General features: G+C 44.4%; 1 protein-coding gene across 4 annotated transcripts in view; it reads right to left on the minus strand.

The window, feature by feature from the left end:
- Positions 1-16,793, minus strand: part of LOC146175304 (uncharacterized) — a 65,222-nt gene that overhangs the window by 45,690 nt on the left and 2,739 nt on the right. Inside the window, exon 3 of one of the 4 annotated variants that reach the window (XM_084584732.1) lies at positions 9,983-10,127. The exons of the other annotated variants lie outside the window; for them this stretch is intronic. Within the exon in view, the coding sequence (XP_084440858.1) occupies positions 9,983-10,127 (145 nt within the window). The remainder of the gene's footprint in view (positions 1-9,982; positions 10,128-16,793) is intronic. 4 annotated transcript variants of the gene reach the window in all.

Raw genomic sequence — 16,793 nt, forward strand, 5'->3', positions numbered from 1 at the left:
ATAAAGGATGACACAGCAAGGAGATTTATATAGTGTTTGAAGCCCAATTCCAAAATGCATGATTTACATAGCGAACAAACAAATCTCGAGCATTGCACCTTGGATACAAAGAAAAAAAAAAACTCTTTGGGCACAGTCACATTCCATGAATTTTAAAATGATGGGTGGCGTATCAACATGAACAACCTCAGAGTTAACAGGTGGTGGACACTGTGGGATACAGGATGTATAAGAACAAAAAAAGAATTGGATCTGCTTTGAAAGCTCAGCCACAGCCAAGGGCACACACACACACACACACGACAGGCATGTTCATGATGATCACTGAGAGGCCCACCACCTTATACCAAGTACCACCGGTCAGAGGTGAACTAAACAGGTCTGCCTAAGGCACGCATCTGCAGCCGTACAGCAGGAAGGTGTGTGTGTGTGTGCGTGCGTGTGTGATTTCACAAAATCAACAACTCTGCAATGAAATAAGGGGCCGTCTAGTGCAGCACTGACCGAGATCAGTAATGCGCAGTGGCTACCACCTCTGGCAGGACAAGAACTGTTGCAGTAGCCCCAATCCTATTTATTGAAGGTTGACTACAACGCTTCCTTCTTTTACCATTATGCTGCAGTTCTTACCTCCCGCACTACATACCCCTATTTAATCACTTTTAACTAGAGTGCATCACATTCAAGATACACCCATCCCCTGTGTTGCTAAAAGGAATAGCAACTACCTTCAATGTCTTATCAGTTGAATCCCCCACAGCTCTACCCTAAGAAAATTAATGGCTTTCTTTGCAGGCTGCTAAAGTGGTATTCACACAGGGGAGCCTTTCGGAGAGGGGGTGCGGGGGCATCGCCGGCCGGCAGAAGCCCCTCCCTTGCTCCCGCATTAACACGGGCGACGAAGTACAAGAGGAGAGCGGTGTCTGCGCTGCCTGCCTCGCTCCTTCGCCGCAGTCGGGTTCAATGTGCATTGCCGATATTTTGAACTCTGATAATGTGGATGGGGCGGAGAAGGCACAAGGAAACCGTAGACAGGTTCACGATGAAGTAGTGAGGATATTTTACATAAAATATCATATTAGTTCAATGTCAAAATAAGAGCATAGAAACAATGTAAGCATCAGAGCGACGACAGGAATAGATGAGGACGCATACCTTCAGACTTTTTTCCATTACTACTAGGACCCTAGATGAGGAGTGCAGTTACTCGAAAATTAATTGAAAACAAAGTATTTTATTTACTTTGCTCAATACTACAACGCACGACAAAGAATAAAAGGCTGGCAACCGCAGCTTGAAAGATTCTCTGTATGTATTCTTCACACGGCAACCGGGCTTGAGCATTCGGGGAGGTAGTACAAGATTTCTAGTTTGTACACAAAAAGCAATGTATTAGAACAAAATAATTACATACCGCATATGTCAGTAGCATTTTACGAATCATAGGCACTGAACTTAGCGGGAAAAGAAAATGTTGCATGAAACATGTTGCAAAAAAAAATAAATAAAAGTTGAGTGCGAAACAAAAGATGCGAAAACGCCAAGAAAAACATTGCTGTGATGCCTCACCATTCGGTGTAAATTATTTTGCACGTTTTTCTGTGGTCATGCCATGTTTTGCAAGACTGTTCAGTTGCTTCGGGAAGTTGCAGCACAATGATTGCGTATGATTAGTGGTGCGGCAAAGTGGAAAGGACCGAAAGTTGCGGTCTTCCACTGGATAAACAGGCGTGTACCAAATTAAATGGAGCATTTCAAGCATACAGTCAATGTTGCCAGAAGAGCAGTCTTATACAAGCGTAAAAGTATAAGAGTGTATAAAGTCACTGACCTGTCAATGGCAAGTTATAAAGTATGTATGCATCAGCGTGCACATGCGACAGCATGTTAGCAATAATTTGCGCTATGTGTTTTTGTGCGACAGATATTCTGACTATTATATTTGGTTATCGCACTACAGACGCGAAGGCTATACATGATAAATGGTTGAAGGGAAACACTGTAGATTAGAACTGTCACTGTTGTTGGAAGACTGCTTGTGGGGACATTAGATGCCAGCAGTTTTATTTTATTTACTACGAACACTGTATACTAATTATTCGTCCCACAAACAGATAGAGTGGGGTACGACCGTCCACTTCGCTATGATCTTCCACACAAACATACTCGAGATTGCTTTATTGCACTCAGCATCGCGACCGACATACCAACCGACATAGTGGGTACTCTTCAGCCAGTGAAAATGGATAAGAATGTTTCTTGGTACGTCACAATAACCTCTGTCACAGCAAAGGAGTACCCCAACACACCACAACCAGCGAATTTGCCAGGAGAGCGAAGAAAAGGCCGCGGACACCCCTCCTCCCGGGGGAGGTTTTGTACCAGCCGATAAAAAGCCCACCACTGCAGAGGAGCCCCCGGGAAACCGGTTCAGGTGCCCAATGGGGGCTCGTTTTCACATCACCGTCCAAAGGGGTGGTTTTCTCCCCCCGTGTGAATACCCCTTAAGCAGACATCCCTCCATCTCCTGATAAGCCAATGCCCTCAGCCCACCCAGCAGCATATCTTTCAATTCTTACCATTTTCGAGAACTTTACCCCGCTAACTTTTTACATCCCTTGACCGTTGCGTTTATTAATGAAGCACACTGCCTTGCTTGTGAGCATGCAGCGCTCTCCCCTGAAAATTTTGAGATGTGAACATTTGAGGACAAGGAAGAGGGGAGCAGCGGAAGAAACTGAATAATGAGAACGCACAGCAGACATCTCGACAGAAAAGCAACCACAGTACAGATGGCTGCGCAGCTTTTCCTACCTCCAGGACTCCAAATCACTTGCCAGCTTTTTGTGAATCCCTCACTAGTGCTAGAGTGCACGAGGTTTACGATGCCCTTGCCTGAATGAGGGACGTTCAGCGGCACCACACTATGGTGAAAAATTTAACGTTTTGTGCCATACAAGCGGGCTATATGCTAGTACTCCAAGAAAAGAAAAACCCTTTCAGAAACCTAAACAAATATGAAAACTAGTAAAAGAAAGCCGCTGCTGCCACATTGCAAATACAGTGAAATCTCATCATTTCAAAAAGAAATATCCGAATTATCCAAAAGTGCAAATTTCAAAGAGGTCCAAAAAACTTACCTGTGGCTTAGCTAAGGTTAAGCCTGGATTATCTCGAAGCGAAAAGGTTCGGCAACACCATTTAGCAAGGCGTTCCTCTCGCACTTCAGTCGTTTCAGCTGCTTGTTTGGCATTGCGCTTTTGATATCTTCGCTGCTCTTTAGCCAACTCACAAGTTACCACTTCTGGATCTGCGTTTCAGCGCCGTTTGACTGTTGCTTCTCCTTCCATGGCGAGTGTCTGCGCCTGTTCTATGAGCAAACGAACCTTATATAACTCCCCCCCCCCCCCCCCCCTACAAATGTGCCCTGCGCACGAAGAAGCGGTGGCGCACATGCGCAGTAGCGCGCGGCAGCGACGAAAGGTCAGGCGACAAAGTCAGCGGCCACCTGTGCCATACATGACGTCACTCGGTTTCGTGCATGCGCAGAAGTGGCAAATCTGGGGCTCCAGCTCACTTGAAGCACAGTTTTGACGAGCCTAGTGAAGCTTTTCGCTTCAAACGCTGCCGAAAACTGTTTGCATCACAGCAATTTTATGTAATGAACACCTGAAATGGGGTTGTCTATACATTTCAGATGAAAGCTGACTGACAACGAAGGTTTCTTGCGTCGAAGGACTGTTTTGAAATTGCATGTGCTACTGCAGCCCATCTCGTGGTGCAACGCCGTAGCAGTGGTGCCTCGATATAAAAGGCCCCACTGCGGTTCGAGGATGCTTCACTGCACGCAACCCGTCTGGTGAACCATCCTCAAACCGTAACGGTTCAGTGCACCTTAAGAGCGAAGGAAGCTCGTGGATGCAAGAAAGAAAAATATGAGCAGGCATTACAATGGTGCCATGCCATCCCAAAATGAAGCTAAAACACCAGCAACATGCATTCTATTGTCTGAAACGGCACGAATGGCCATATCGCAAAAAACTGGTCCGAGTATGGACCCTGTCATATACTCCACATGTCAGCTTTGCAGAATTTGGATGCAGTGCAGAACACTTACACATCAAGTCTAATGTCATGCAGAAATCTGGCAAGTGAAGGGTGGGGACCAGGGAGAAGGATGTATGAGTGGCAAATGCGAAGCATTGACTTTCACAGAGGTGCTCGTAACCCAATAATCACGACAGCAACACATGAAAGAGGCATGCAGAAAATGGACGTGGCCATTATTACAGTCGAACCCGGATATATCGAACTCGAAGGGGATCGCAAAATAGTTTGATATATCGATAATTCGATATACAAAAATCGGCTTGTGACGGCCCTTACGATGCGAAAAAACGATACTGTATTTGTTGCATAATCAACCCACTCGCATAATGAACCCACCCTCCACATTTGCACCCGAGAATTTGAAAAAAAAAAAATTAAAAAAAAGCGTTAAGGCCAGCTCTCTCATATAAGTGATTGAGCGATCTCAGCGACGAGCGGCAGCGACAGAACGAAAAACTTCAAACTTGTTGGAACTGCGTCCCTCTGGCTGCTCGAGCCACCGCGATAGCTCAAAACAAGCTTTCCGCGTCGCCGCGGCAGAAATCGCGAGCGTTTTCACTTGCATGTCCATGGCGCGCATCACTCCGTTTCGGTCGTCTCATCCACAGCTCATTTCTTGGCAGCGTGCCAAGATGCTGCGCATCGATAACGTCGGGGCGCGTTTATCTTTTGATAGCTCCTGCGGTGGCGGGGAGCAAACTTGGCAGAGTGCCCGTGATGGCTTGATTGCACAAGCCTGGTTCGATTTATTACGCCTTATGATCGCAGCAGCTGACACGTGCTTTCGTTGATTCATACATGCAAGGATAAACGACTCCCGAAAAAAAAAAAAAAAAAAGCAAAGAGACACCTGCCGCTTCTTAACGTCCGAACAGCACTACGATGAGAAAGGATGAGTCGCAAAAAAAAAACAAAAAAAAAACAGAGAGCTGCCGCTTTTTAACGTCCGCAGGCAGGGTTGCCAGATTTGGCTACTTTACGCCAAATTGGCTACTTTCTGAGCCGCCTGGCGACAAAAATTTTAGGTTGGCTACTTGGCTACTTTCTGGCTACTTTGAAAAATTTTCGCCTATTCCAACGAGCCCGTTTGCGCGCTGTTCAGGATGCTCGTTTTTATAGATAGACAGATAGCAAATCTATCAACGGTAGCACTGCAATACAACTAACTCTGCATGGTGACGACTGTCCCCACTGTGTTTCAAAGCGGACGCTCTTAACATCCATCCGCTAAAACCCCTTGATAATTTGAAAGTAGCGACACTCTCCTCCGCGCCGCGCTTTCCTCTTCAATTCTCCTCGCGCGGCTAAGGGGCGCGGCGGCTACGAGCTCTGCGCACGACACGCTTTTTCTCCCTGGCGCCCGCCGTCCGGCGGCAGCAGTGAGTGATCGAAGCGCGCGTTTTTAGGCCAGGTCTGCGCTGCAGGGTCTAGTACTGCCTCTGTCTGGCTGTGTTTGGGTTTTTTTATCTTTTTTTTTAGTGTGAACTCCGTCACCGCGGTAAAACTTCGCAAAACGAGAGAACGACCCAGGCTGGTGCTTTGAACTTTAAGATCAGAGAAAGTAAAAGCGGCCGCTTAGTTTATTTCGCTACTTTCAAGCTATCTTGGCTAAGCATAGTATATGTCACGTGATAAACCTTGAGTTTGGGTCATTGGTTAATTATACACTTATTTTGACCAACTACGGGCGAAATTAAATGATATTTAGTAAATCGCACTTGAAACCCAAATTTCCGCTGCAGCATCGAGTCATATACCGCTGGAAAGCTTAGGCCAAGTGTAATGGCACTGTGCTAGTGATCCTCATTAATCTGCGTTAATTATTTAATTTTGTATAAAACCAAACTTTGAGCTAGACGATCAAGTCATATACCGTTGAAAAGCTTAGGATGTCTCCAAATGCTCTGAATTAGTTAGCAATCCATATTAGTTAGCGTTAGTGAGCTATATGCATCGTCATATACCTTTCGAAAGCTTAGGTTGAGTGCAAATGAGTTGTGGTAGTTATCGAACCAAATTAATTAGTGCTAATTATTTAACTGCACTTAAAGCCAAACTTTGCATTATAGATGGCAAACTAAGGGCAAATGTAAAAGGTTTATGCTAGCTAGCCAAACTTAGATAAAAATCACAACAGAGCTAACATACTAACTAGGCTTTCCACGAACTGCTTCGAAATGTTTTTCTTTGCCCGTGCATATTTGCTTGCAGTACGTCTTATTTAGCGTGCACCCGCTGACAATAAATTAGTCATGAGTGCATCTTCCGTCCATAGGTTTGTCTCATCAGTGTGAAAGTGGCTTTTGCACTTATACTTTGTTCGCAAAATAAAACAGTTGCGCACTTTCAATGCGATCAAGGAGCGCGGACAACCATTCATTGACCGCAATTCGCCGAATATTATTAGGCACTAGTGTCAAGGAAGCTTACGAATATACTCGGTATACCTATGAAAGAATGATTTCTATATCTCTAGGCAAGGTAAACGCCTCTCGATAATGTAATATTATACTTGAGAAACCGAAGGTTCCCGTCCAACGCCTAGTAGTCATGATCAAAAAGAAGTGTGTGTGATCATGTGAACACCCCCTGCACATTGGCCATATCCTTGATAAACCCAAACGATGATTGAGAAGGTCAACTCAACTATTTACGGCAGGCCTGAACATCGCACCTGAGTGGTTGCAGTTTCCTTTCATCGTGTTCTCCTTTTGTAGACATTGTTTGAGACATCCAACTCCACTAACATTTTATACTTACATTTTCGTGGACATAATTTTATGCATTTTATATTGTTTCTAATCATCACAGACAAGTTTCTGATAACATGTGTGTTTATCTGGTCAGTTTAGTTTTATGTCTGTTTATATAATATCGCAGTCTTACGCAGCCAGTTTTTTTTTTTTTCAGAAATCTTTTCTACGTGATTTAGTTTCTATAAGACGCAAGTGGCATTTGTTTCTTCACGAGCGTTGGAATAAAATGACGATTAAACGAATGTTTTTGGTTGTCTTTTTGCAGTGAGCGCTCTATTTACTGCCCCATGCATGGCCTCATGGCTCCTTTTTGGCTACTTTTTATTGCTCTTCCTCTGGTTGGCTACTTTCTGGCTACTTTTCCCATTTTTGTGGCGACTTTTCGTTTTTTGGACCTGGCAACCCTGTCCGCAGGCGCCATAGCCACGTCAGCCGCCGCCACGTGCAGAGGGTTCGCAACAAACGCTGCAGAAAACATCCGACGCCTGTCTGAAAACGGGCTGATGGCTTGGCGCATGCGTAGCGCGTGCTGAAGGAGAGAGATAGCTCGGCAAAAGGATGGGCACACCCACGCACATGGCTTGCAAACGCAACAGGCGCGCGCGAAACGATAATTGCAGATGGGCGCCTTTGGGGAATGGGCACGGCGCTGCCCAGAACAGCCGTCGCCGAACTGTCCCCTCTCATTCCTTCCGCACATGGCTTGAAAACGTCACGAGGTAAACGGCCAAGGGTGATGCGATCGTCTTTGGGGAAGGCACATTTTCCAGTGCGTGGTACAGAGTTCGATATATCGAACGACCGTGAAATTAAGTTCGATATATGATGCGGCTTTCCTATACTTTTACATGGGACTTTCAAGGGGATATTCCGTGAGTTCGATATAACCAAAATTTGATACATCCGGGTTCGATATAACCGGGTTCGACTGTATCACCATAGAACTCTTCTGTACAGAAACCAATTTCTGCCTACAAAACAGGTTTGGCCGCTATAGTGTGAAGGAGGCTTCACTGTGCACAGAAGCTGACTTCCAGAGTTTTGCAAAGGGTCCATAGCAAACTTGATGCCCCAAATGTGGGCAAGTGGTTGTGGTTTGGTTTGCGAGGTTTAACGTCCCAAAGCGACTCATGCTGTGAGAGACGCCGTAGTGGAGGACTCCCGAAATTCGACCCTCTGGGGTTCTTCAACGTGCACTGACATCGCACAGCACCTGGGCGCCTTGCTTATCGCCTCCATTGAAAAGGGGCCGCCGAGGCCGAGATTCGATCCCGTGCCACCCTGGCGGGGTGGAACGTGGGCAAGTGGTTGGAGATGTGGGCACTCGGCCCGAATGGCAAAACCACTGCCACCCACTGTGGGGAGAACTCCTGCCATTCTGCTATTGATGGAACAGTGGTACGAGTAGCTGAAATCCCTGGCTGCACATTACAACTTATCCATTTTCCACAATTTCAATGATGGCCGCCTTATCTCTCATGCTGCCCTATGCACTCAAAGCTAGTCTATCAGCTGTAGTGTCCTTTAATTCACCACTGCAATTACTCTCAGCTGCAAGGCATACCACGACACTGAAAAGTACTAAATAAATGCATTTAACTAATTTAGCGCAGTACACTGATCCAATGAACTTAAAAGAAAAATGAGAAGACTTCTCACCACTGTCCTGTTTTTGCCTAACTTAAGGGGAGAGACGGCTTCTGTAAGGAAAAAAATTGCGAAAATTGCGTGTTTCACACAATTTTGTTCCTTTGTTTTCCACTTCGGTGGGCTCGCTCATGGTCACCAACCGAGATATCGGAATGGCCTGAATCGCGATCTTTCGAACAACACCAGGATTATGCCCGCGGATGCATATTTCTCGAACTGCGGGAGATCGAAATTCGGCGCGATTTGACCTCAGTTTAAAGGGCCACACGCACAGATTCTAGTCTTTGGAACGCTGTAGCGCGCAAATTAGGCGATATTTTTCAACAAAACTTCGGAGATAGCTGCGGAAAAATCTCAGAATCGCGAAAACGAGAATAGAAAATCCGATTTTCAGACCGATTTTCGGCTGCAAAGACCTGGGTCCCCCATTAAATCTCTTGACTATTAATAGAAACGCTCATGAAATTAGGATAAACATTTCAAAAATGTATGAGTGATATGTCACTGCCCTGCTGTCGAGACTACACACTCGTCTGCCGGACAAAGTGTAGTGCGGTGTAGTGAGTTCGCCAAACTCACTTCACGCCAAGTTTGTTCGGCAGCGAGTGTCATTAAAGTTCATCGTGTGACACGATGCGAATGACACTAAATGCGAGTGCACTCGTTGAAAGTGACACTAAACTTGCTCGTCTGACCGGGGTATAAGTCTTTCTAAGTAACCATGAGCCATTTATGAGCTTTTATTTTTTTTACTTTTCTCACTATTATTCTAGTGAACAATAGGGGGCTAATTAATTGCACTCTGAGAGCTAATTGCCCTATCAAAAAAGTAATCACATTTTTGAAATCAGCATGAGAAATTAGTTAAGGATATATGCGAATTCATCGAGTTTGCTACAAAAACAATTTCTCCAGAAGGGTCTCCCTTCTTAATAGTGAATACCGCATGGCCTACTCTGAATCTGCAACAGATTATAAGTTCAACAAATGGATACATTCGAAATCCTCAATAAAGACAGCCCTTAAAAATGAAACGCTCACAGCAACTAAGAAATCCGGCGTCCCTGGTGAATGTCCATAGAGTTCAATGCATTTATTTGCCCCTGTGAACTGCAAACATCTTTAAAGGCAAGGCCACACCGAAAAAAGTTTTGAAGTAGTTATCTGCGACATTTTATCTGGGGATTCCTTATTTTCATTGGTGACATAAAAAAAGAATATACCAAAAAAGATGGCATCAAAACCTAAAAAATGGCAACCTGGCAAGCCATTACAGGTTTCACAACAAAGTCTTAAACAATGTTTCAGTTTTAGTGCCCCCCATTATATGAACCCAACCCAAGAGCACTGCCATTGCTTGTACAACAAAGTCTTAAACAATGTTTCAGTTTTAGTGCCCCCCATTATATGAACCCAACCCAAGAGCACTGCCATTGCTTGTCTGTTGAAACCAGACAGTGACCTACAGTGGAGAAGAAGTTGCCGGTAAATTACTTGGCAAAAGTTGATGCCAAGTGGTCGTCCGTGATGCAGTGGGAGCTCCTGTTCGCTTCCTCATTTGCACCGAGCACGAAATACCGCCAAAGTCGTCCCCTCCACAGAAGTATAATACTGCAAGGCGAGAAGCCCACAGGTGTCAGACGTGCATGCAAACCGCCCCAGTGAAGTCTGCACTACGCAGCCACAACATGGACACCACAAGTTCTGAAATGGACAACCTCCTGTTATGGCACATATAATTTAGAATACCACAGTTTGCAGCATCTTGATTTGGTCAAACAACCTTAGAGTGCCAAACACAGCAAATAATACTTCAGAGCTGCTCCACAACATAGGATTGGTTTATGGGGTTTAGCCCCCCAGGCGGGCTATGAAAGACGCTGTAGTGGACTACTCCGGAAATTTCGGCCACCTGGGATTCCTTAAAGTGCACTGACATCACACAGTGGTAGGGCTGTTGCTTTTTGTTTCCATCAAAAAGCGGCCACTGCAACTGCGATTTATCTCGCATCCTTGGGCACAGCAGTAGAGTGCCCTAACCACTCACAAAAGGGCAGGGTGTTCTGCAACATAGATTCTTGTAGAAATGTACAGTAGATTATGTTCATGACATTATCAGGGTGTCTGGCAAACCACTACTTTCAAAATCACTGAATTTTCCAGGTTTTCCCCTGATTATTTCAATTCGATTTCCCTGACTAGTGAAGAGGTTCAAATATGTAGCTGCTGATGATAATGAGCCTATTTGAGTAATTCACAACAAAAAGCTATTTATTAATCATAGTCTGCAGTTTACAATAGTGAAAAGACTGGCATTAGTGTTAAGGACCGTTAAGAACGTCAAAAGTTTACTGAAAAATAAAAAGCCCACTGATGGCAGCTTCAGAACACGCGAGCCGCCCGCCTTCGCGAACCAAGCCGAACCAATCCAATATGGCTGCGCGCACGCACGCTCTTGGCTAGCTTGGCAGCATAGCTCGCCGATTGCTTTCGCGCTGCCCACTGCCGGCACGGTTATTCCTGCTTTTTGTCACATACTACTCTCAGGCAGCACTTCCGCATATTTTATTGAGTACCCACCCCCCTTTGCCTAATGGTTCTTGAATTGTGGCAGCTCAGCCATGCGTGTCAAAGTAATATATCGGGCCCCGCCTTGTGGCGCGACCGCCGTGGTGGCACCACCACCTTAAAATGAAAATGCACTGCAGAATATATCATGCCAATTTCCCTAACTTCGCAAAATTTTTTGGTGGTTTCCCTGACATTTCATTTATATTTCCCAGTGCATAAAATTTCCCTGATCATTCCTGGTTGCTAGACACACTGATTATGATGCTTATGATATTGTACATATATTATGATTATTTTGATTGTTCATGAACGTAAGATATATGGTTTTGATGTGTGGCCAAAATCATGAAGCAGAAATACACCATATTTTAAAGTCTTAAACACACGTAGAAGAACTGGGTGGACTTCTTGTAAACTAAATTTTTTCTGCCCTGTCCTCACAAAGTGTGGATGCTGGAAAAACTGCACTGCAAGCCTTGAGTGGGAAATCAAAATGGCCCAGCCATACTAAACCACAGGACCATGACGCTGAAACAAATAAAATTGACTGCACCTGCTAGTCGTGAAAAACAACCCCAATAAAGAGGCCTCTCAACGCTTAAACAGAAAAGATCAGACTTGAAGGAGGCTTTATGGATGCCATTCCAGATCCCATACACAATGCAAGAGGTTTTAAAGGGCCCCTGAAATCCTAATTGAGTTAAAATTCTCATAAAGAAGTCTATAGAGGTGGTCCTTGTGAATAGTCGCGCCAAATTTGAAAGCTTTGCATGGAGCCGATAATTTACACCTAATTTTTAAAATGTGCTCTGATTTGGGCGACACATCACCGCGTGCAAACCTCCCTACTGACGTCAGTGGGGCAGATGACAGCACCCACTCACTGGATGCTCCCAAGCTACGCGGCCAGGATAGGGCGTGGTGGGGCGCTGTCTCGACTTTTTTCCTGCACACCAGTGTGGGATGAGTTCAGGGGGGAGAGGAGGAGCATCACTTCGATCGCCCATGATTGATGCTGTTGAAGCTACACTTCGCTTCACAAGATGTTTGCAGCACTGCGAAAGGCAGAGGCACCCCGGTCCTATCAGGATTACGCGCACAATAGGAAATTGTGCTCCTATGCCCCTCTCGCCTCCCAAATTGGTGGGGTTGACAGTAGGAGCACAATTCTCTATTGCAGTAGGCCAGGGTGAGATGCACTTAGGAGCACAATTGCAAGGACTCTTCTGCCTTTCGCAGTGCTGTACATATCTTGCGAGATTAAGCATAGCCAAAAATTCTTTCAATGCGGAGAGAATAGAGGGGATACCTATGGCTGGTGCACATTTTACTATTTCAGTAAAAAGCTTTTCATGTACCCTTTAAGTGTCCTTGATCAGTGAAAGAAACTGTTTTGCATCTGCCTCATGTATCAAAGCACAAATGTAATGAATGTGGTGCACATTTAATTACTGCTCTGGTGATGGCTGCATCAATAAAAGCCTAGCATACATATAAACTGCACTTTATTATGACAAACAGCATTTTAATTAATTTATTATTTGTAAGGAAGAAGATGATACAGTGCAGACACTAAAGACTAAGACGCAGATCAGCTGTACACCCCTGCGGTAACAGGGCCCCCTAATGGGGCAAATAACAAAATTTAGGCACTGCTCAGGCTGGCAGATCCAAGTCACACTCGAGCACCATGCTAGCATCCATACATACCATACTCAAAGCTATCTCGTGAAGCAAATGCAAAATGCCACTGCAAGGCCTATTTTCCCAGTGTCTGAGCTGATGGCAGTTTTTAAGTCACACAGTGTGCAGCTAGTCAAGTTAAGCATAGCAGGCTTTGCACTGCTATGCTTTTCTGTAACTCACATAAGGCATGAATAGCAAACTTTGATATGTAGACAGAGTTAGCTGAAGCAGCATTCGCATGAGCTTGATAACATGAAAAACCCGCAAAGAATTACCAACACAAGGAGTCGGGTCAATATGCAACAAGAGGCAAAATGAGACAACAAAGGCAAAAAGAGACAGTCATCAAGCACACTGGGCGGAAAATATGACAGTAGCGAAAGCACGCACTAAGTAACATGACATAAGTGGACACCCAATCACTGCTAATGACTTCAGGTCAAAATACAAAAATGATGAAGTCTGTTAACATTCCCTTATATCACATGAGCTCCAATAACTGAGGAAAAATCAATTTCTAGTTTCACAGGCCTAGACATGAGGAACATCAAGGGTTTCATACCGACGAATAGCATTTTTTTTTTTTCTGCATCGCCCCATAAATAGAACCTACAAATCTGCAGCACTGCATGCTTTAAACAGTCCCGATGAAAAGCATTGCTCTAGGTTATGAACCTGTGAAAAGTCAAGTAAATATTAGGCAGCAGTGCCGCCTACACACACGTGCTGCCGTTATTTGGTAGCACAGATTCGTTAAGAGACAGCAGACAGCTAGGATGACCAGTCAAAAACTAACAGACAAACATGGCGGTGGCTACTCAAAATCACAAACAAAGCGTGGGAAAGCCCTGGCGTGCAAAGCCAGATGGTTAAACGAATGAGACGTGCCATGACGAACAGTGGACGCATGCGATACGCCAAGGAGTGGGCATGGCGAAAGCGCTGCGAGCAAGGTGCTCAAAATGCTTAGTCTTTTCCTGGCACAGGTCTTGCTGCTGTCAAGTGCACATGCACCATCACAGACTATCGCTGAGCTTCAAGTCACAAGTGAAGAATTGGTCATCAAAGATAGAACATACGGCAGCACCGTCATCGTTGGGACGCCACAGGTGCTTGGATATCTGACGCCATCGACCGTGACGTCATCATTCCTCTGCCCTATAAATTCGGCACCACACCCGTCCATCTTCAGTGGGCACGGCGAAAGCGCTGCGAGCAAGGTGCTCAAAATGCTTAGTCTTTTCCTGGCACAGGTTAGTTATGTTTGCACCATACGAACTGACGATAGGTCTCTTGTTCTCTTGCTGTGCCCACGTACATGTTTAAACTCTGCATATAACTGCTATTGCTCTTGTATGCTGCTTATTTGTGGTGATATTCAGATGAATCCAGGCCCAACAGTTGAAGAAATGTTCCAGACACTCATTGAGGGGCAGAAAGACATTAGGTCTCGTCTAGAGGCAACAGAAAGGGCACTGGGCAACTTTGGGGATCGCCTAAATAACATAGAGACAATTATACAAGAGCTGCAGATGAAAACAGATGAAATTGAAAGCATAAGCATAGCCTTAAGTGGTGTGCAGGATGCGATTACAAGGCATCAAACGAGGCTTGAAGATTTAGAAGATAGAAGCCGGAGGTCAAATTTAATCGTTTTTGGCATACAAGAAGATCCTACCGAATCTGAGTCGGATTTGCGCAAAAAAGTTATCGATGATCTGTTTTCTGCTAAACTGGGAGTGCAGTGTTCATCTGTAGCTCGAATTCATAGAATGGGCAAAAATCCTTCAAATCGCCCTGTCATAATGTACTTTCAGGACTACAGGGAGAAACAAGCAGTCTGGAGCAATGTTTCTAAACTAAAGGGAAATAAAATAAGAATCGATAATGACTACTGCGCGGAAACGTAGTGCAAACGCCAGCATCTTTGGCAAAGTGCAAAACTTGAAGAGAAGGCCGGAAGAAAGGTTTCCTTGGTTTATGACAAGCTCAAGATTGATGGGCGGTATTATGAATGGGATGCTGTTTTAAACTCTAGAAGATTGATAGAGCGAGGCACCACATCTTCATCGGAAAGTTAACGGCCAGAAACGTCCGAAGTGCGGTTAGTTTCTCTTAATGCAAGAAGCATTGTGAACAAAACAGATAAACTCGAGGAATGCTTGCTCTCTTTGGATCCACACGTGTGTGTCATAACTGAAACCTGGCTACACGATCAAATCAATGAGGAAGACATCGTCCCGCCAGGTTATCGGTTATATCGGCGAGACAGAGGATCTAGAGGGGGTGGTGTTGCTGTTGTTAAATCCTGTGTCCATGTCGACGTCGAAAGCCAGATTGCTGAACATGAGAGCCTTTTTTTGAAACTCAAAGTGAAGGATGCTACATTTCATTTGTGTGCAGTCTATCGCGCTCCAGATGCAGACGAAAGCTTCTTGAATAAACTGTATGATCGATTGTTGTTGTTACGAAACAAAAATGTGATTGTAAGTGGTGACTTCAGTTTGCCTTTATTAAATTGGAGCAAGCTTTCTTTTGGATTATCTCATACAAGTGATATTATACATGACATTATGATTGCTCTTGGTCTTGATCAAATAGTGACTGAATGTACCCGCGAAAGATCAATTCTTGACCTTCTGTTCATTAGTGAATTGTTTAGAGAAGAAAATGTTAAAATTGGACCCGGCATATCTGACCATAAGTTAATTTTTTTTTCCTGGAAGGTTGAAAACGGAAAAACACATGTGTTGAATGTCGCTACAGTTAAGGAATACAGCAGAGCTGACGATGTTGCCATTATTGATTATATTGATGAAAATCTTGGGATTATCAGTGTCAGTGATGATGTTGAAAGCTCCTGGCAATGGTTCGCTAATGTGCTTAGGCATTGTATTCAAAACTTCGTTCCAGACAGAAAAATATTTAAAAAGCGGAAACATCCGTGGATTACTCGTGAAATTATACACATTAAACGCCGACTGAAGAGATGTCGTAAGAAGCACGGGGCGTCAACGCCAGTGTTTAACGAAATCAAACAAGACCTATTATCAAAAGTGAGTAGCGCCAGGACTAAGTATTTTTCGCACACTTTAGCAGAGTTTCTAAAGACCGATCCACAGAAATTTTGGCGGCACTTGAGTAAACCCAAAGATGAACTTAACAAATTAAAAGTAAGCGACACGATTATTACGGATGCTGCGGAAATGCTGAGAATTTAACCAGTTTTTTTATGGCGTGTTTTCAGAATTAGATGAATATGAAACAAAAGCAACGGCTTCACCAGAGAATGGCATTGAAATAACTCGTGAGGGTGTCCTGGACATGCTCTTGAAACTGGACACTAAAAAAACCGCTGGACCCGATGGTCTTCCGAATGTATTTTTGAGGCGATATGCTGAACAAATAACAGGTTTTCTCACAGACATCTTTAAACTGTCATTAGCAAATGGAGAAATTCCTGCAGATTGGAAAATAGCTCGTGTGGTTCCTGTATATAAAAAAGGTGATCGACTGTCAGTTTCAAATTATCGACCTGTTTCCATAACAAGCAGTTGCTGTAAAATGTTGGAGCATATTATTGCTGGCTACCTGCGAAAGTTCCTGAGTGATCATAATCTCTTGTCTGATAATCAGCACGGGTTTAGGCAGGGGTTATCCACAGTTACCCAGACTGTTCTATCTGTGCACGAATTTGCGCGTGTGCTTGATATGTCCGGGCTAACAGATGTGGTTTTCTTTGACTTCAGCAAGGCGTTCGATAAGGTGCCACATGGAAAACTTCTGTATAAGATGGAATGTATGGGTGTGCCTTTTTTTATCATCCGATGGATTGAAGCCTATCTTAGAGACAGACGTCAATATGTAGAAATTAATAAGACCCCTTCTAGCGTCCTCAGTGTTCAATCAGGAGTACCGCAGGGAAGTGTGCTTGGGCCATTGTTGTTCTTAATATATGTAAATGATTTAATTAGTGTTGTACCTACCGATGTATCTGTAAAGTTATTCGCAGACGACTGC

This window comes from Amblyomma maculatum, chromosome 11, assembly GCF_055883805.1.
Source record: "Amblyomma maculatum isolate TAMU_Amacu chromosome 11, ASM5588380v1, whole genome shotgun sequence".
In the NCBI taxonomy this organism is placed as follows: Eukaryota; Metazoa; Arthropoda; class Arachnida; order Ixodida; family Ixodidae; genus Amblyomma; species Amblyomma maculatum.